At 40.9% G+C, this 22,153-nt stretch overlaps 1 protein-coding gene across 2 annotated transcripts in view; it reads left to right on the plus strand.

The window, feature by feature from the left end:
- The first annotated feature begins 4,799 nt into the window (after positions 1-4,799).
- The window catches only part of TBC1D9 (TBC1 domain family member 9), a 114,902-nt gene continuing 97,548 nt past the window's right edge, over positions 4,800-22,153 (plus strand). The window contains exon 1 of one of the 2 annotated variants that reach the window (XR_004350037.1): positions 4,800-5,579. Coding sequence is in view for 1 of the 2 variants with exons in the window: in XM_032632816.1 (XP_032488707.1) it covers positions 5,447-5,579 (133 nt within the window). In the remaining variant the exon portion in view is untranslated. The remainder of the gene's footprint in view (positions 5,580-22,153) is intronic. The other variant, XM_032632816.1, reaches the window with a different exon arrangement.

Below are 22,153 nucleotides of genomic sequence, written 5' to 3' on the forward strand. Positions count from 1 at the left end.
TCTCTCTCATGAGTTATGGCTATGAAATACCTAGATAAACTATTTAGTTAATGGTGGGAGCTATAGCTTGAAAGCAATAACAGAAAGATAAATCCAGAGAGGATCTCATGAGTCATGAGTTATGAGGGAACAGAAACTATGGGTACGGAGAAGAGGTTGGTTGGTGGAGAAAAGATGCTAGAACAAATATAGAGAGAGAAGCAGAGATTCAGAGAGAGTGAGAGAGACAGAGGCAGAGACACAAACTGGTCCCAGAATTTCCTGAAGGGCTCTGGTCCTAATTTAGTCTATTTAAGCCTTACAATAACCTCTCTCTCTTTTTTTTTAAGGTAAATTAAATGACCTCTGACCTTAATTATCAAAAGTGTCAAACCACTAGGTTTCTTAGCATTAAACAAAACAAAATATGTTATATCTATGTAATATAAAATTACAACCAAGAAGATATAGTCATTAAAAAACAAATTGTAAAAAAAAAAAAAAAAGAAAGAAAAGGAAAAAGGAAGAGAAAGAGATTGTCAAAAGTAGGTTTTCCATTAGATCCCTTGTGCAGGCTTGCCTACAGCCCAGTCACCTTATTCTGGTAACAGTTCTCTGATATTCTTTTAGGGACTATTCCACACCTTCTGACCCTTCCCCTCTGTCACCACCTTCCCAGGGTAAGCATGTGACTCAGTTCTAGCCAATCAGTGGATCCCAACACCCAGACCACAGTGATAGATAATGGCCATGAAAACATTATGTAAATAGAAATTATTTTAATTCTTGAGAAAAAAATGTGACAAATAATGTGTGCAGAAAGAAGGAAAAATTGCAGTTAAGTTTGGGGTCATAATAGTTTCCTAAACAATAAGACCAACTTCCAAGTCAAGTCCCTTCCCTTTTCTGAGCTTCAGTTTCCTTGTATACAAAATGAGGAGCTCAGCCTAATTGTACTCAGTGTCTCTTAAAAGTCCTCTCCTTGGGCTTCCCTGGTGGCGCAGTTGTTGAGAGTCCGCCTGCCGATGCGGGGGACACGGGTTTGTGCCCCGGTCCGGGAGGATCCCACATGCCGCGAAGCGGCTGGGCCCGTGAGCCATGGCCGCTGAGCCTGCGCGTCCGGAGCCTGTGCTCCGCAACGGGAGAGGCCACAACAGTGAGAGGCCCGCGTACAGCAAGGAAAAAAAAAAAAAAAAAAAAAAAGTCCTCTCCTTTCTAAATCTCTAAACTTTTCTGAAGTTTAGAAACTCAGGAGTCTTGTAAGTGATTCCTTTTTGGGCATTTACAGAGACCCCAGTGCTAGGCCTGGGGATATAAGAATGATCTCACAGTCTTGGCCTCAGGGAACTTGCAGTGGATGAGCGTGAAGTAGGCAAAGTGTCTACTCACCCTTCCGTGTGGTCTAAGTTCTTTACCTGTCACTCTTTCCCAGTCATTACAAGGTGCCATTTTCAGTGACTGTTAATCAGAAAACAAACCTCTGCTAATAGCTTGCTTCATTTTTCTCCCCTGGAGAAGTTGTTATCTTCGTTTCTTCTTTGATTCCAGGAACAGAGATGCATTTGACAGAGGTCATCTGGCCACAGTTTCTCTAACATGAAGAGAAATAATGTTTTACTCAGTTTTGATTTCCGGGGCATCTCAGAATTCAAAGGTGGAGTGATCCACTGAATGGAGGCAAGGTAGAACTATTACATATCAAAGCTAGTCTGCAGAATCTTTTCCCTCAAATCCTGCTCTAGTTAAGGATGGTCCTGGCTGCAGATCTGTTCAGCCACTTACAGCTGATAGAACAAGACTGTGGCTTCTGTACCATCAATTAACTCCATTACTTGCAGACTAGATGGTTGTGGTGACTGGTTGATCTAGTTTTTCCAGTTGGAGTCGCAACTCAGATCCATTGTGAAGGTCTCTATACCAGATATCAGAGCTACTGCAAAGGCTTGCATCTTTGAAACAATGTTAATGTTAGTCTTCCCTATCTCAACTGGTTACCCTTCTCCTTCTACCTCACTGGATACTAGAAATCCCAAATACCCTCCTAGAAATATTGCCCTTCCAGGTTGGACAGGGAAGGTCTGGGCATTAAAAAAAAAAGTCCTCGTTGACATGTTACCTTCAGCATCTAGAAGGCAAGGGAAGGAGTTGGCTTCTTCAGCATTTTATTAATCTGCTGGGTGAATTCTCTCTGCTGAAACGAGAACTGAATTTTCTACTGGCCTGACCATTCCTGATGCTGCTGGGCAAGGGGAGGGTTAGTAGGACTAGTGTGCTGCAGCCTTCACGCCCTTACTTCTGGGAGAACTGGGCCATGATGCTGTGGGCACTGCAGTTGGGAGGTGGGTGCGGGCAGAAATAAAATCCCTAAGACTCCATGGTATTTCCAAGGGTAGGCAAGTCCCTAGAAGACAAAGTAGAGGACTTACTGGGAAAGGGGTGAGGATACGGAGGAAAATACACCACTGTGAAGGTGATAGAGCAGGAAAGATGGAAACATGTAGGAACGGGGATGAGAGTTGCCAAAGACAAATTTACTACCCTCGCAATTTTGCTTCAATCACATCTGCCCACTCAGTAGTAAACCCACTGATTGCTCCAAAGTGGCCCATCAGAACCCTATTGGAGTAGAGTTTTTCCATGGGGGTGGAGGGCAGTAGGACATCTCAGCTGAAATAAAGACTGTGAAGTCACTTACTGCTATCTTATCTAGGCATCTGTCGAATGCCTCTTTAAGTGGTTTGAGACAATCCTTGGGCTTAAAAACAATGGGAATGAATTGAAAGCTAAAAACACTCACCTATTTTACTGAGGAACTGGTTGGATTAATTAGGTTCTTTATCTGTTATTTCTAGTTCGGGCATATTTGATTGTCTTTTCTTTTTTTTCAAACAAAGCCACATTTTAATAAGTGAGCTGTTAACAGTATGGGACCGGCAAACTGCCGTAAACTGCTTGTAATTTCTTTGGTTCTTTGCAGTGTTCTTTTACCATAGGTTATCACAATTCATGATCATAATGGAAGCCCTGATTTCCTGGACAGAATGTGCTCTAAATCATCCAAAAAAAACCCCAAACACCCCCCTCCAAGAAAATAGCTAAGGACTTAAATTGTTTTCTTCTTTCCTCTTGGTGTCCAATCTTGTTCTCAAAGCAAATTTTTGTAAGTTTTTTTTTATTATCAATTTTACATTTTAATCTTCATGAAGGCAGAGATTTTGGTATGTTGTGTTCACTTGTTATGCTCAGGGCCTAGAGTTGAGTAGACATTCAATAATTACACTTTGAATGAATGAGTGAATGAACGCATGAATTATATAAGTAAGTACCATTTTAGCACCAACAGATAAAAAGTGCTAAGTTAAGATCACACTCTAGGGCTAAGGTAGAGATGTCTAGCCACAGCTTCGAGCAGTATGATAAGGACACTCCAAAAGACAGTATGAAGGTACTTAGTGGAGTTTTAAAAAATGCTAATCATATAAAATAAAAGGATGTCTATGGAAGCACTTCAAAATATTAATATTATATAAATATAAAATTAATAATTTTACATATGTATGATTTGCAATCTTATTGTTTATTTTTTAAAATTTGCAATAGATTTTCATGACTGAAGGCACTGTACCTTGACCAAAGGTGCCAAATGACATTTTTGAGTCTGTGTTAAAAATATGACATCTCCACAAATGCCTAGAGATGTAAAATGTTTCCTAAAGAGGCAGAAGATCAGTCAGTGTGATAATGTGAAGGGAGACTTCCATTTCTCCAGAGCCCACCGGGTAGGACACCAACAGGTACAGAGGCAGCCTCTTTATAATGGCTGGGATGCGCTCCCTCGCCCATTTGAAGGAATTCAGCAATCCAAGTGCGAGACGCATAAGTAAAAAATTTGAAGTCCCCACAAGAAAGTCTAATTTGAATGCTTTGCTCATTGGGAAAGGGAGAAGTCCCTAGGATTGTAGAGCTTCCACGACAAAGCAGAGCTTAGTAAATTCCCATCATCTGGGAAGAGGAGACTCTTTTTGCTCAGCTATCTGAAGATCTCCTGGGTGTAAAAAAGAAGTGAGGAAAAGGTCATCAGATACGTAGGTGGATGGGCTGTGATCACCACAAAGAGACTCGAAATACCGGGGGAAAGCAAAACTGTCTAGGGATAAGGATGGCCTGGGTTGTGTGTCTCTAATTTCAATAATTCTTTAAAAAAATTTAAATCCATCTATTAAGTGTGGATAAGTCCTTGAATTCTGCCATGTCCTGTCCTCGAAGAGCCAAACGCCTCATATAGGGACAGCTATGGTATGAATTAGTTGCTCTAAGCTTTTGGGCTGCTTCCAACTTCGCTATTGCTCATGCCCTACAGGTCAAGGAAAGAAGTGATGTAATGCACTTAGCTGGGCCATTTTAATTACCATGGAATGCAGAGGGGGCGGGGTTACAGGCGGTGACACGTTTGGCGCATGACTTGCCCTAGGGATGCAGGAAACAAAAACGTCGAAAACCATTGGCTGCGTCCACTTCCGACCCGGGTCTCCAGCTCCAAGTCTGGAACCTTGAAACACATTTCTTGGGAAGAGGGGTGGCGCTAGCATACCGAGCGTCAACCATAAACACACATAGCGCGCGCGCACACACACACACACACACACACACACGCACACGCACACACACACACACACCCACCGAGGTCCTCCCTGCTGGGATGGGCGTGGGGCCGAGTGCTCGCCACCCGGTCCCCAGAAGGTTCCCCCAAAGCCAGCCGCTGCGGCCCGGCTCGGCGCGCAGGGCCCGGGTAGGATTCGCGTCCGCGGAAGCTGGTGTCACTCGGGCTCTCTCCTAGTGAGCCGCGCTGTCGTCATTCATTCGCAGTGTCCGGATCGTCCTTCCAGCTGGGAGCTGGGCTTCACCGAGGGTGCGAGCGGCCCCAACGCGAAGTGTTAACGCGCTAGGGCTCTGAGCTTCTAGAGACAGAGGCGGCCCGGACCCTGGGTGGGCGCTGTGGGAGCAGCCACGTCCCAGCCCAGCTCTGCCCGACCCGCGGGGCCGAATCAGCTGGCGGCGCCCGCAGCCCTGCTCGGCGCTGAGCCGGATCCCGGGACTGAGCCACACCACTTCCTCCTTCTCCTGCTCCCCTTCCTTTTTCTCCTCCCGCCGCCCTGGGCCCCGGCCGGGCTGCGGAGCGAAGAGCCTGGGCGTCTGCGGCCGCGGGCTCGCGGAAGGCGGCGGCGCCGGGGAGAGGATGCTGCTCGCGGTGCCCGCGTCCTCGCCATCCTCCCCGGCCGCCCGCGGGGGCTTTGTTGTGACCCGGGCGCCGCGGGCCGCCCCCTGGTGAAGTCGCTCTCCGCCGCCGCACCTAGCTGGCGGGCTGGCGAGCGGACGGGCGGGCGCGCGTGTGCCCGGGAGTGCGCGCCGGTGTGCGCGGGACCCGACCTGCCGCCCCATTGTGCGTGCGCCCTCGGCGCCCGGGAACATGTGGGTGAACCCCGAAGAGGTGCTGCTGGCCAACGCGCTGTGGATCACGGAGAGGGCCAACCCCTACTTCATCCTGCAGCGGAGGAAGGGGCATGCGGGCGATGGAGGCGGCGGCGGCGGCGGACTGGCGGGTAAGGATCCGCGGCCGGTCTCTGCAGGAGGGGGGCCGGGAGCTGCGGCGCCGCCCGCCGCCCTGGGCTGCGGGCACCCGAGAGACGCCGCCCTGTCCCTTGGGGCTGGGCGACCCGCCCGCTTTGCTGCGTGGAAAGCATCAGGAATCGTAATTTTCAGACTGAAAGAGATGCTTCTTTTCTCACCCTGTCAGGCGATGGGGCCCTTCATGTACCGGGCGCCCCATAAGTGGGTGATGTTTATGATAATGGAGATGAGTGAGTCTGGGGAGGGGGGAGCATCAGTCCTTAGGAATTGAATGCGGTACTTCCCCTCTCCCCCTTTTAAAAAATACTGCTTTCTATATGGGCAAGAGAGGGGAAGGGCGGTTAATTTTTACTTGATTCTCTTTTGGTAATGGCAGGATCAGGTATAAAATGCTCTTTTGTTTCCAGGGAAGCAATCAGTAAGGAGCTGGTGTGGTCATTTCCTATGTTAGTTACGCCTGAAGAGAAAAGGAAAAAGGAAGGAAAAGGAATTTTGTTGTTGTTGTTGCATCTAATTAGGCATAACAAAGCAAGTTGTCTGGTTATAAAATGAATCAGAAGTATAGCTGCATTTTAATCATTTTTAACTCAGTCTCTTCCCCACACCCCCTCACAGGTATTGTTAATATTGTAACTATTACTAAAACCATGCCATATCATTCCACATGGTAAAATCAGATGCCTATCCCAAGTAGTGCCATATTAGAAAGGTCTTTTATTAAGTAACTAGTTTGCATGGTGGGAGATGACAGATGATGTTGAACTCATACCATACTAGAGAAATTGGACCTTCCCCTCTCCCTCGTGGTTAGAATGAACAGAACTGGGATGCTTTTTAGAACGAAAAAGTTAGCAGAAGGAACAGGAGAGGTTTAACCAGGAAAGATATTGTAGAAAAGAGATGAACCTTGACCTCTGCAGAGTTCAGAATATATCCCTCACCAGGAGCTTGCATGCTAGGTAAATTGGAGCTTTCAAAATGCCCTGCTATGAACTCAAAATTCTTGATATAGTGTGTATGTAGTTGTGATTCTAATTTATGAACTAGTTTTCTCGAGTAAAATTCAAGTGTCACACTGTACAGCATCTACTAGTTTGCTTGCACATCAGGGCGCCTCTAGATAGTCTGATTTTTCTGCACTTTTTCTACCATAAAAGAAGGGAATCTGCAGAGCTCCAGATTGTGTTCCAGAAATTCTGATTAGTGGCCTAGAATCAGCATTTTCTAGTTCATTTTGTAGAAGTTGTCTAACTATGTACATTAATATGAAACTTGCATATCTAATATTGGTATCAGCCCAGATTGTCCTTTAAGTCTAAAGCAACAATGTAGAGTAGATAGTTTATTGTATTAACAAAGAACATTTCCTGCCTGGAGATAACCCTTCCCACACCGTGAACTACTAAGTATTTGTTTTCTAGAGTCATTTGCAATAGGTTATAAAAAATAAGAGATGCAGAGCCTTCTTTTTCTAGTTAACTTTTTTATTGCATTCCTACTGACTCTTAGAGCTGTAATTAACTGCAGTCCATTTGGAATCTCATCATCGATGACTTATTTCAGATAAACTTAGCTTCTTAATTGAGAAATCATAGCTATTGCACTTATCGCTAGAATAATTGAAATCATTGAAATGAGTAAAAATATTCCTGCCAACAAAGGCTATTTTCAACCAACGTAGGAAAAATGTTTGCTCAGATTGGTTGGTGCCACATCAAATGTATGAGGGGCATTTTAGAAATCCTCGTACAATGTACAGTATATTCTAATTCTAATGTGGGCTCATTCATGCGTTCATTAACTCACTATATCATTTAAAATATTGGTTGGTAACTTCTAAAGTGCCAGTGTCATGAAGCTCACAGCCTAGCAGGAGAAGACAGATGCGGATAAAATTATCCTATAAATTAATATAAAATCTCCATTCCGCAGGGTCCCGGCAGAAAACGGAATCCAACCTAGTTCAAGTGAAGAGAATTTAGTGAAAAGACAACTTAGATGAAGGCAGGGTTCCCAGGACCAGTGAAAGGCACAGCAGTGGAGAGCTGTTATAGGTGGCAGGAATGATGCTACTGGAAGAGTTTGGGCCTCCAGAGAAGCAGCCACCCCTAGGAACACAGACCACAGCAAAAGAGGGTGGGGAGGACATGTCCGACTTCTCTCTTCTCCTCACCTCCCAGCTTCTGCCGTTGCCTCTCCTCTGTGGAACCCAGTAGAAGCTGGCTGGATGGACTGTCCTGGTGATCTAGTGCCTAGGGATCAGCCTCCCAGGGGTGGAACTGGGAGGTGGGGACAAACTGAGAATGACCAGCACTAATGTCAAAAGGAGACGTTACCCCATTCCGGGTAGGGGTAGGTGCAAGGAAGGATTCCCTGTAGAAGAGACCTGGAGCTGAGAACTGAAGAAAGAAAAAGATTGGCCTGTGAGGAGAGGAGGGAAGAGCAGGTGTTGGGTATCCTTTATTGGAGATCTTCTGGAAGATCTCAGGACCTTTATATAATGTGCATTATCTGGACCAGTGCACCATCGTCCACTCATCGAATGGATTACGGATGAGTGGGAAACCCACTCATTGTGAACTGGTCAGGAGTGCTCAATGGTTCACAGTACTTGTGAACCCTTATAGATTATTACAGCATGTTGAGTATAGTTCCCTGTACTATACAGTAGGTCCTTCTTAGTTATCTGTTTTATATTTAGTAGTGTTTATATGTTAATTCCAAACTCCTAAGTTATCCCTGCCCTCCTTTCCCCTTTGGTAGCCATAAGTTTGTTTTCTATTGTGAGTCTATTTCAGTTTTGTAAACAAGTTTTGTAAATAAGATGTTAGCACAGAAGCTGTAAAAAAATAATGGGCCTCAATGAGGATACTTGCCCCCCCCCCCCCGCCGCTTTTCAAGCTATTCTCTTTTTGATTGCAGGCAATATACATGGGTATTGACACAATGAAGTTTTTTTGTTTAATTGTAGATGCATTTCATTATTTATTAACCCCCTTTAACTGAGATTTCATACACATACAAAAAAGTGTACAAAATAGAGATGTAGAGTGCAGTGACTTATCACAAGTAACACCTTGCAACCAACACCTTGTAACCAACACGAGGATAAAAATTGGAACACTGCCAGTACCCTAGAATCCTCTCTTGTGACCCTCTCCCAATCACTACTCACCCTTGCCCAAAGGTAAAAAACAGAAAACCTGTCCTGATGTTTTTTGGTAAACATTTCCTCACTTTTCTTTACAGTTTTTCCAACAAAGCGCCTATCTCTAAACACTGTATTTCGGTTTCACCTGTCTTTTTGAGCAAGGAATGAATGGAATAATGGAGTATGTATTCACATGTGTCTGGATTCTTTGCTTTGTGATATTTATGAATGTTGTTGCTTGTGGCTGTAGTTTTTTCATTTCCCTATGCTGTGCGGAAAACTATTATATGAGTATAGCACAATCATTTATCCGCATTTATCCACTGTTTTGTTGGAGGACCTTGGATGGTCCTTTTGGGGTCTATGGATAGGTGGCTGTCGTCATTCTTATTTGTGTTTCTTGGTGCCTGTGGACATGCATTTCTGTTTGGTCTGTACCCAGGAGAGGAATTGCTAGCTCATAGGTTATGTGTATCATCAACTTTAGTAGATAATACCAAACTGGTTTCCAAAGTAGTTGTACCAACATACTCCCACCCACAACATATGGGAATTTCCCTTGCTCCTTATCCTTGCCAACATTGTCAGTCTTTGTAATTTTAGCCATTCTGGTGGTTTTGCAGCAATATCACATTGTGAAGTTAATTTGCTTTTTCCTTATTGATGAGGTTGAGCACTTGTTCATGTTTATTGGCCACTTGCAATATTTTGTGACATGGTTGTTCAAGTCTCTTGTCCCCTTTGTCACTGGGTTGTTTGTCTTTTTCTTACTGATTTGTAGGTATTTTAAAATATATTCTGGATATGAACTCACTGTTGGTCGTATGTGTGGCACAATCTTCATTCTGTTGCTTGCCTATTCACTCTCTTAAGGATGAAAAGAGGGTCTTAATTTTAATAACCAAGTCCTTTACAGATTCCGTTTTCCTTTATGGTTAGTGTTTCATTGTGTTCTGTTCAATAAGTCTTTTCCTACTCTGAGGTCTTGTATATTTTTTTCTAGAAACTTCTCAGTTTTAACCCCCAAATTTATATTTACAATTCACTGGGAATTAATTTTTGCATATTGTGTGAGATGGGGTTAAAGTTTTAAATTAAAATAATTTATGGACCTTCAGTTATCCCAGCACAATTTATTGGTAAGTCCATTCTGTTCCCACTGCCCTGTGGGGCTACCTTGTTCATAATTCAAGTGTCCCAATATGTGTTTGGGCTCTCTAGTCTATTCCTTTTGTCTATGAGAATATTTTTGCACCAATACCACACTGTAGTTTTCTAATAGGAGTTTATATTCATTAGATCGAGTCCTCTTATTTTGTTCTGTAAGAGTTTCTTGTCTAGTCTCTGTCTTTTACATTTATGCAACATTTTAGAATCAGCTTATTAAGTTCCACCAAAACAAAACAACAGCAACAACAAAGACTTAAACTGTTGGGATTTTGATTGAGATCACATTGCGTTTATTAATAAATTTGGGCAAAATTAATATCTTTATAATATTGAATCTTCTGGTCCATGAACATGGTATATGCCCCTATTTATTTAGAGCTTTCAAAATTTCTTTCAGTGATGTTTCATAGTTTTGTCTGTAAACGTCTTTCACATCTTGTATTGGATTTATTCCTAGGTATTTTTTTTACTCTGCTGTATATTGTTTCCGTTTTAAAATTTTATTTTCGAATTCTTTCTTTGCTAACCTATAGAAATATAACTTTAAAAATTGACTCTGTATCCAGAGCCTAGCTAACTTATGAAATGAATTCTAGTAATTTATCTGTAGATCTTATGTATTTTTTATATACACAATCATATCATCTGAGAAATTTGTTTTTTTCTAATCTTTATGCTTAAATTTTTTTTTCTTTGGCATTTTGCACAGGCAGATTGTACAGTGTTGAATAGAAGTGCTGATAGTACATATCCTTTTCCCTTTTGAGGTCTTGAATGACTTTCAACATTTATCATTTGTTCATCAACTATGGTGATTTTTGTAGTTTTTTTTTAATTGAAGTATAGTTGGTTTACAATGTTGTGTTGGTTTCAGGTGTACAGCAAAGTGATTCAGTTATATCTATCTATCTATCTATTCTTTTTCAGATTCTTTTCCCTTATAGATTATTACAGGATATTGAGTATAGTTCCCTGTACTATACAGTAGGTCCTTGTTAGCTATCTATTTTACCTTTAGTAGTGTTTATATGTTAATTCCAAACTCTTAAGTTATCCCTGCCCTCCTTTCCCCTTTGGTAGCCATAAGTTTGTTTTCTATTGTGAGTCTATTTCTGTGAGTCTATTTCAGTTTTGTAAATAAGTTCATTTGTGTCATTTTTTTGGATTCCACATGTAAGTGATATCATATGATATTTGTCTTTCTCTGTCTGACTTATTTAACTTGCTATGATAATCTCTAGGTCCATCCATGTTGCTGTGAATGGTATTATTTCATTCTTTTTGTAGCTGAGTAATACTCCATTGTATATATGCACCACATCTTCTTCATCCATTCATCTGTTGATGAACATTTAGGCTGCTCCCATGTCTTGGCTATTGTAAATAGTGCTGCTATGAACATTGAGGTGCATGTATCTTTTCAAATTATAGTTTTCTCCAGATATATGCCCAGGAGTGGACCATATGGTCTACTGGATCATATGGTAACTCTATTTTTAGTTTTTTAAGGTATCTCCATACTATTCTCCACAATGGCTGCACCATGTAGATAATTTTTTTTTCATTTAAAGGGAATTCTTATCCCTAGTTTGCTAAAAGTTTTTAATTATATATGGCTCCTGAATTGTTTCACATGCTTTTCTATATCTATTAAAGTAATCGTATGATTTTTTCTCTTTTATTCTGTTAGTGTGGTGACATATTAACTGATTTTCAGGTGTTAAATCAAGCTTGTATATATAAAATAATCCAACTTGGCTGTGACATGTTATTGGGTTTTTTTTTAATGTGTTTATTTAATATCACTTGCTAATCTTTTATTTAGGATTTTTGCACCCTGATAAATTAGTAGAATTTTCCTATAATTTTTGTTTTTCACAATATCCTTGTCAAATTTTGGCATCAAGATTATACTGGCCTTAAAAATAAGTTGTGGAGTGCTAACTCTTTGTTCTGTTTTCTGGAAGACTTTGTGTGATAGCAGTATTGTTTCACCTTGACACACTGGCAAAACTCACAGGTGAAGTTATCTGGCCTTGAAGTGTTCTTTGTGGGTCTGTTGAATGGTACGACAGCTATTCAAATGTTTAAAATTTTTCTTTTACTGTCAGTTTTATAAGTTGCTTATTTCTAGGATTTATCTTTTTCATCCTAGATCTTCAAATATATTGGCATAAATTTGTTAATGATATTCTCATATTTTTAATGTCTGTAGGATGTACAGTGATAGCCCCCGTTTTTATTCCTGACATTGGTTATTTGTGCCTTCCCTTTCTTAATCGGTCTTTCTAGGAATTTATGAGTTTTGTAAAGAATCAGCTTCTAGACCTGTTGACCTTTTCTGTTTACATTTATTTTCTACTTCATTAATATCTACCATTTATTATTTCCTTCTTTCTGTTTTCTTTGAGTATACATTGTTATTTTTCTAGCTTTTGAAAATGATATTAGTTCATTGATATTCAGCCTTATTTTCTAGTATATTTATTCTAGATAATTTTTCCCTCTAAGCATGGCTTTACCTGCACTTCACAGCTAAGTTTTGATATATAGTGTTTTGGTGGTTATTTCACTCAAAATAGTTTTTTTCCATTCTGATCTTTTTTTGCATGTTATCTTGAGTTATTTAGATATATAGTTCTTAAGTTTCAAACATTTTGGTATTTATTTTACTGCAGTTAGAAACCATAACCATATTTATATGATTTCAGTGCTTTGAAATTTAGTAAGATTTGTTTTATTCCCTGTTGATGGTCAATTTTTGTAAATGTTACACGTTGTGCTTGAGAAGAATAATGTGCCTTGCAGTTGCTGGATAAATGCTTTATTTATGTTCAGTGGTTAACTTTGCTGCTTGTGTTCAATTCTTCCACCATAATTGTGGTTTTGACTATTTGTCCTTGTAGTACTTCCAATTTTTGTTTTATATGTTTTAAGGCTGTATCATTAGGAATATATACATTTATAATTGTAATATATTTCTGGTGAATTGAACATTTTATCATGAAATGTTTGTATCTCCAGAATTGCTCTTTGCTTCATCATTATAGTTGTAGCAGATTTATTTGGCTAATGTTTGTATGGTTATCTTTTTCATACTTTTACTCTCAACCTTTCTGTATCCATCTATCTATCTATCTATATATGTGTGTGTGTGTGTATATATACACACATACATATGTATTTTTAAAATTCATTTTTGGCTGTGCCGCAGGGCATGTGGGATCTTAGTTCCCTGACCAGGGATTGAACCCAGGCCCCCTGCATTGGAAGCACGGAGTATTAACCACTGGACCACCAGGGAAGTCCCTGTATCCTTATATTAGATGTCTTTTATAAGTAGTAGATGGTTGATTTTTTTTTTTCTTAATCCAGTTTGAAAATCTTCACCTTCTAATTGGATTATTTAGTCAATGTACATATGACTTGGGTTTAAATTTACTATCTTATTAAGTGTTTTCTATGGTTTTCTATTGGCTCTATGTTCTTTTTATTTGCCTTCCTTCCTTGCCTTTTGGTAGCATATGGGTTTTGGGGGGTTTGTTTTTTGTTTTATTTTAATGCTTACATTTTTAAGCCTCCATTAGCTAGAAGTTTTTTGTTAATTAATTAATTTATTTTTGGCTGCGTTGGGTCTTTGTTGCTGAGCACGAGCTTTGTCTGGTTGTGGTGAGCGTGGGCTACTGTTCGTTGCGGTGCGCGGGCTTCTCATTGCGGTGGCTTCTCTTATTGCAGAGCATGGGCTCTAGGCTCACAGGCTTCAGTAGTTGTGGCACACGGGCTCAGTAGTTGTGGCTCGTGAGCTCTAGAGCGCAGGCTCAGTAGTTGTGGCACACGGGCTTAGTTGCTCCGTGGCATGTGGGATCTTCCCAGACCAGGGCTCGAACCCGTGTCCCCTGCATTGGCAGGCAGATTCTTAACCACTGCGCCACCAGGGAAGTCCAGCTAGAAGTTTTATATTCATTTCTCTATTCTTTTAGTGGTTACTATGGAGATCATAATGCCTTCTTGACTTAAAATATATTGTTAATTGGTATTTTCATTTTATTAAACATTTTTTTAATTGATACTTTTAATCTCTTCCCAGATAATGCAAGGACCTTGGCTACTTTAACTCCATTTACCCCTCACCCCCACCGCACGCCCTCAATTCATATGCCATTGTTGTAATGTATTTTAATTTTTTATATATTTTCCACACAAGAGCATATATATAATTACTACTATTTTTTAAAGTCTTTATTCAGTTAGACTTCCACATGTTTACCATTTTTATTGTTCTTTCCTCTTCTCTGCTCTTTTTTCTAGAATCATTTTTCTACTGCCTGTAAAACATCCTTTACTCTTTCCCTTAGTGAGAGCCTACTGGTGACAGATTTTCTCAGCTTTTTTATGTCTGAAAATGTCTTCATTATGCTTTCATTCTTTTTTTTTTTTTTTTTTTTTGCGGTACACGGGCCTCTCACTGTTGTGGCCTCTCCTGCTGCGGAGCACAGGCTCCAGACGCGCAGGCTCAGCGGCCATGGCTCACGGGCCCAGCCGCTTCGCGGCATGTGGGATCCTCCTGGACCGGGGCACGAACCCGTGTCCCCTGTATCGGCAGGCGGACTCTCAACCACAGTGCCACCAGGGAAGCCCTATGCTTTCATTCTTGAAGTACATTTTTGTTTTGAATGATTGGCAGTTAATTTTTTAAAGCATGGTTAAGATATTGTTCCATTGTCTTCTGATTTGCATTTTCTCTCTCTCTCTCTCTCTCTTTTCTGGAGCAGTAAACTGTCACTCTGAATTATTGCTTCTGTGTAATAATATGTCTTTTTCTCCAGCTGCTTTTAAGGTTTTCTCTTTGACCTTGGTTTCCTGCGGTTTTACTATGATCCAGCTATTTGTGGATTTTAAAAAACCCTGCATGGGGTGGTAGGACTTTTTTGATCTATTGTTCATTGGCTTTGTAAAGTTCACCCAATGGCTCTTCAAATATTGCTCTTACCCCATTCTTTTAGTCTTCCTTTCTGGAACTCCAATTACATGTATGTTAGACATCATTGTATCTTCTATGTCTGTTACCTTCTGATTTGTACTTGCTTCATTTTGGTTATTTTCTTCTGATCTGTGTTCCAATTCACTATCTATTTAACTGTATTTAGTCTGTATAAGCCTACCCATTCTGAATTACTTTTCAATTCTAAGATTTCCATTTGGTTCATTTTTATAATTTCCAGTTATCTATCAGAACTCTCCATTTTTAAAATCATTTTTGAGCATGGCAAGCATAGTTATTTTAAAGTCCCTTTGAACTGTAATATCTTCAGCCCATGTGGGTCTATTCTATTGTCTGTCATTTCTCCTAGTTTTCATTAATGCTATTATATCATCCTGTATGCCTGGTTACTTTTCATTACGTAGGGACATTGTACTTCTACTTTGCAAAAGTATTCTGAAATAGAAGACAGTGTAGCAGAGAATTTTTTTCTGCCAGTTGCAAACCAAAATCACTTTGTTTTTAGGTATTGATATATTTCAAAACTGAGCTCTAACCTGGGTGGTTTTGCCTACTTAAGATTCACACTTATGATTAGGTTGTAGATCTCTAAGGTCTCAACCCAAAGAGAGAGGAGCATCATTACTTTCCTGCCTCTTTGCTGACACTGATTGCTACCCTTGTCTTTCCAGTTTCTGATTCTGTTAAAAGCACATCCAGACTCTCAGCCACTCAGAGGCCCCTTTGGGAAGAAGCAAATGCCTCCCCAAATAATAGTTTCCTCCCAAGTAGGGCTCTTGTCTCTGAGCCACTTTCCCAGGTGAAGTAATTTATCTCTTTTTAATTCTTTGATATTTTAAAGTACATTCTTGTCCCATTTGTATAGTTGTCCTCAGTAGCAGATAGTCGTGCAAATTATCTTCTATGCCATTATAAAGTGGTGCTACTATTATCTCCATTTCATAGGAAAGGAAAGTAAGGCATTAAAGAGATGGAGTGATTTGCCACAGATCACACAGCTAACAAGTGGGGGCCTATTTGACTTTGTATTTATTTTTCTTTACAAGACTAATTATAGTGACATAGGTTAACTTCATTTTCCTTACTATCCCCCTTGAGAATCTAATAAAAGCAATTGACTCTACCTCCCTAAGAATGAAAACACTGAAAAATTTTACATGCAACTTTAGGAGCTTCATGGATCCTGGCGAATTAGAATATGGGTGCTTTAAGTTAGAGGACATCACCAAGAGATTGAGACAATTTCTCTTTACCCAAAACCAAAAGTGTGATATCCTCAGTTTCTCATTACCCAAAGTCAAAAGCTGTTCTGTTAGAAATGTTTAAGTACCAACTGTGTTTGGAAGGCTGCACTTCATAAAGATATAAAAGAAAGAAAAGGCAAGTTTCTCTTGCTGAACTATTACTAACCAGCGATCAAACCTGGATGACTAGGGACTTCCCTGGTGGTCCAGTGGCTAAGACTCCATGCTCCCAATGCAGGGGGCCTGAGTTCAATCCCTGGTCAGGGAACTAGATCCCACATGCTGCAACTGAGACCCAGAGCAGCCAAATAAATAAATTAAATAAATATTAAAAAAAAAACCTGGATGAATAAATTTGGGAGAGCTAAAAACATAGGCATGGGGATGATACAAGTACAGACTAAGACTGTATCAGAATATTTTGATCTGAGATTTAGCAGTGGACTGTCCAGGAAATGGACTTTTTGCACCGCGTGGAGACCATCACAACTAGGGAAACATGACATTTGATAAAGGAAGGCAGTTAAGAAGCAGTAAACATAGGGAAAGCTCCCCTTTCCTGCCTAAAGGCAGGAAATAAATTTTCCTTTTGCTAGAGACAGACTCTTATCAGCCCAGAGGCAGCACCAGAGGACTCTGCAAACAAACCTTTTTAAACTATACCTTATCTTCCTAGTTAAGTAAGATGAGGACTACCTAACCCTAGTTGGATTATACCCCTAGCCCAAACCCCTTTGTTTTGACAATTCTTCACAAATATAGTTGTTTCTTTGTCTAAAAGGTCTAAGAGTTTCCTCCTTTGGCCTCTTCTTTGGGCTTCATTCTCTTGTGAAGGCTCCTGCGTGCATGTACAGATTCACTACGATTTGTATGCTTTTCTCCTGTTAGTCTGTTTTTGTCAGTTTAATTTTCAAACCCAGCCGGGGAGTCAAAGAGGGTGGACGAAAACTTCCTCCCTACACCAAAGAACTCCCAGGAGTGAGAGAGACAACAAAGCGATGTTCTAGAAGGCCTCCTGTTTTTAGGGTAAATGCATTCATCTTGCCAATTTGCAAGTTTTTCTTTTAAATTTATTTTATTTATTTTTATTTTTGGCTGTGTTGTGTCTTCATTGCTGTGCGTGGGCTTTCTCTAGTTGTGGCAAGTGGGGTCTACTCATTGTGGTGTGCGGGCTTCTCATTGCAGTCGTTTCTCGTTGCGGAGCACAGGCTCTAGGCGCGTAGGCTTCGGCAGCTGTGGCTCATGGGCTCCAGTAGTTGTGGCTTGTGGGCTCTAGAGCTCAGGCTCAGTAGTTGTGGTGCACGGGCTTAGTTGCTTCGCGGTATGTGGGATCTTCCCAGACCAGGGCTCGAACCCGTGTTCCCTGCCTTGGCAGGCGGATTCTTAACCACTGCACCATCAGGGAAGCCCCCAATTTCCAAGTATTAATGAAATTGCTCTTAGCTGCACTTAGCAGTTAACAGTTTTCTTTGTAGATTAATTATGTATAAAAGCCAGTACAATGTGTGTTAGTTCCTAGTGGAACCTAATGTTATAACTGTGTGTTGTCGTGAGCAGTGATCTGTAGTTCTGTATGGGGTTGGCTCATATACTTACTTAATAAGCAAGTGCTGCTGGCGAGAAGCATGGTTAGACAAAAGCAGATGTTGCTTGCTTGTTCCATGAATTCCTCCCCCTCTGCTTGTTATTATCACCCTCAAGAGGATTTTGTCCACAGAATGATTTAGTCACCCATTCCAATTTGCCTTGAGACTTTACATTATTCTACACAAAAAGCTGTAAGAATGAATACATGTAATTTGTGTAGGATTTTAGATGGCTTTTTTTTTTTTTTTTTTGAGATGGCTTTTGACATCTTCCGCGTGTTTGTAAACTGATCTCCAGAAGTAGGAAAGAGAAAATTTACTCCAAGCCTCCTTTTCAGAAAGTTGAGGAGTTGAGGATGACTTCCTGTTCTAGGGACACAGCGTATGTTTTCTGCCTTACCATCATCACACGCAGAGGGGACACACTTTATTATTTATTTATTTTTTTATTCGAGTCTAGTTGATTTACAATGTTGTATTACTTTCTGATATACAGCACAGTGAATCAGTTATACGTATACATATTTCCACTCTTTTTTAGATTCTTTTCCCATATAGGCCATTACAGAATATTGAGGTAGAGTCCCCTGTGCTATACAGTAGGTCCTTATTAGTTATCTATTTTATATATAGTAGCGTGTATATGTCAGTCCCAATCTCCCAATTTATCCCTCCCTCCCTTTCTACTCTGGTAACCGTAAGATTGTTTTCTACATCTGTAAGTCTATTTCTGTTTTGTAAATAAGGTCACTTGTAACATTTTTTTAAGATTTCACATGTAAGTGATATCATATATTTGTCCTTCCCTGTCTGACTTGCTTCACTCAGTATGACAATCTCTAGGTGAGGGGAACCACTTTACGAAGAGACCGGGTTTTAAATTGTGGGATGGTTCCCAGGCCTGCACACAAAAACCTGTTTTGTAGCTGTGTCCAAATCAGGAATTTGTCACTTGGAACTGAGCAGATTGTACCACCTCTGGGTACCACCTCCCGTCTGGGTCTGGGTCTCAGGCTAAGCCCAGGCATGCTTCCTGGCGCCCTGAGTGCACCAAATGCTACAGGCAAATTGGGAAGCCACTAAGGTTGCTCTTCTCACTACTTCTTTTGTGTTCTCTACTCCCTCACAGGGCTCTAGTCTTTTTCAGCCCTTCCCTTAGTAAACATACAACTGGAGTCAGAACCTGATTCAAATCCCAGCCCCATCTGTTACCAAGAGATGTGATTTAGGAAGTGTCTCTTCCTTTTCTGAGCTTGATTTCCTTATATAATATGGCTTAATCACCTTTCAGCACCAGGAGTGAGGATTCTGTGAGATAAGTTATGTAAAATACAGGAAACACAAGGAGCCCTTCATAGATGATGGCCCATCATTGTTCTCCAATCGCTGATGGTCTCTATTAGGTGTAAGGAGGCCATTGGCTCTGAGTAATAAACACCGGTGTGTGAGCAACTCAAGTCTTACAGTTTACATTGCTCCGCGGCATGTGGGATCTTCCCGGACCGGGGCACGAACCCATGTCCCCTGCATCGGCAGGCGGACTCTCAGCCACTGCGCCACCAGGGAAACCCTGTTTGTAGATTTTTTGACGACGACCTTTCTGATGGGTGTGAGATGATATCTCATTGTAGTTTTGATTTGCATTTCTCTAATGATTAGTGATGTTGAGCATCCTTTCATGTGTTTGTTGGCAATCTGTATATCTTCTTTGGAGAAATGTCTATTTAGGTCTTCTGTCTACTTTTGGATTGGGTTGTTTTTTTGATATTGAGCTGCGTGAACTGCTTGTATATTTTGGAGATTGATCAGCAACTTTAAATCATTCTACCTGCATACCTTCCTCCCTCCTTCCCTTACTTCCTGGGGATGCACATTTTGAAAGCTCTGCCAGGAAACACAGACCTCTCTCTCCTGCTCTCTCCTCCCTTCCTCTCTCCTGGCGTCAGTGACTCTGGCAAACTGGGGCCACCAGGGAGAGGACCGGGGTGGGAGGAATGGGAGGGGCCACCTTTTCCTTATATTTCTATATATTTTTGTAAGTAAAGATGCATGGTTAGTCATTCAGGAATTTGTAATTTAGAAATGTCATCACTTAGTAGTTAGGTAAACCAGAGAACTTACAAAGAAATCATTGACCCACTCTCCCCTTTGCTTTGTTTTCCTTTCCTGTCAGGGGACGTGTTCAGAGGACAGCCAGTCATTTTTCAAGTCATCCTGCAATTCCTCTGGCTTCTGGTTTGCTCCAAATGGCATTTCACAGGGTGCTGTTGGTTATTTACACTTGCTTTCAGGGAGCCAGGGTTCCTTGGCTGTGGGATCCAATCAAGAGATCCATTAAGGTCCTCCTAACTCTCCAGGGGAGATCTGGATTGGAAACTTTCATTGGGATGAATCAAGTCTTCTACTTTCTGTTTGAGCCCAAGGAGCACGAGGCGAGGTGAATAACTATCCAGCCCCTGAGGTGAGGTCTGTGAAATGCTTGCCCACCTTCCAGCTCCATTATTCTAGGCTTGCTGGGCAAGTATTTGCTAGAGGGAAGGTCAAGTAGAACATTAAGGATTTGATCTGTGTTTACCCTCTAAACAGAAAAGGTGAACTCTTGTTTTTCTCATTTCTTTTTTTCTAGATTCCTTGCCTTTAATATTTCTTACTAAGGAAACTCTTTACATTTCAGTAGTACAAATGAATTTTTTAAATCTTTGTGTTAACCTAGGAACCAAAGCAATCTCTAATAAAAGTAAGCAGGCCTTAACAGGTTTACATTTGGACTTTTTAATTAAAGCTTTTAAAGAAGAAGTCATTAATCTTTTGTTTACTCCATTGGCATTTTATAATATTTGCATATCTATTACTATAATGAATAATGTAAAGTACATTATTTCTAAAAGCATCTTTGTAATAATTTTCAAATCTGTGTGGTCTAAAGGCTAATTTTCAAAGTTGTTGTTGTGGTCATATTATTTTATTAATGCTTGATTGTATATATTTTCTATTATTTTTACAATTAACATAGAGTATAAAGGCAGAGGAGCTAACATTTGCTGAGATTCTTCTGTGGTTCAGGCATTCCGCTGAGAACTTTTCACACATCACTAATTTGATTTTCATAACAACCCTGTAGGTTAGTTATTCTTTCCTCTGTTACAGATGAGGAAACTGCCTGCTGGCAAAGTTTAGTTTCTTACTTGAGGAGACCCTGCGAGTGACACACAGAGCTTGGATTTATACTTAGGTTTGCCTGCATTTGGAAAGAAAAAAGGATAAAAAGGGAGATAAAGAAAAAGGAGAGGGCTTCCCTGGTGGCACAGTGGTTGAGAGTCCGCCTGCCGATGCAGGAGACACGGGTTCGTGCCCCGGTCCGGGAAGATCCCACATGCCGCGGAGCGGCTGGGCCGTGAGCCATGGCCGCTGAGCCTGCGCGTCCGGAGCCTGTGCTCTGCAACGGGAGAGGCCACAACAGTGAGAGGCCCGCGTACCGCAAAACAAAAAAAAAGAAAGAAAGAAAAAGGAGAGAGGAAGATGAAATTGGAGTGCACCCTTTGGAAAGCCAAAGGAAACCGAGGCAAAGTCAGTCCCAGTCTTAGAAATGCAACCTTGAGCGTGGAAGTGAAGGGAAGAGGCAGAGCCAGGTGTGGTGTCACTGGCTGGTGGCTGTCATGGTTACAGCCAGCTGACTGTATGCCAGGGAGGAAGCCTGAAAACTCTCTCTGGATTTTCCTAAAAAAGGTCTTCAAACTTTCCCCATATCCAGCCTTCTAGTTAAGTTGTCTTTGGGACCATGATATAGAGCCATTCCAAGGTATACAACTGAGAGAGCATTGAACCTTTGGATGGAGGACCAGGGAAGGAAAAGGCCTGTTTGTGTGGATATTGCACAAAGAAGACCAATATCCATGTTTACTGTGTGGGAGGTCAATCTCAAAAAGATTACGGCTACCAAAGGAGGAGAAATGTATATTTGACATACACTATTGATTTTTATTAATGTAATCTGAGTCAAATGTCAAAAGGTTTTTTTGAATTTAGTGTCTGCTTCTTTTTTCTTTGTGGATATAAAAATATTGAGTTTTTTTATAGGATTGTTGTAATAGTTTGGCTCCCCAAACTATTTTTTTTCTTTTAAAGATACGGTAGAAGAAAAGGGGATTTCAGGTCTTTGAACGACCTGAAATTATATACAAGATTTATGGGAATTCATTAGGAAGGTGTATTTTTCTGGAGCTGAGGCTCCACCACTTTCATTGGCTCCTTAAAGTGGATTATGAATCAAAAAAATCTTGACTTTAGAGCCAATACTCTAAAGTCTTACCTTTCTCAATTCTGAATTTTCTACCAAAGTGATTTTTCAGGAATTCATTGCTATTGCTTGCAGCAGGATTATTATAACTTGTAA

This window comes from Phocoena sinus, chromosome 5, assembly GCF_008692025.1.
Source record: "Phocoena sinus isolate mPhoSin1 chromosome 5, mPhoSin1.pri, whole genome shotgun sequence".
Classification (NCBI taxonomy): Eukaryota; Metazoa; Chordata; class Mammalia; order Artiodactyla; family Phocoenidae; genus Phocoena; species Phocoena sinus.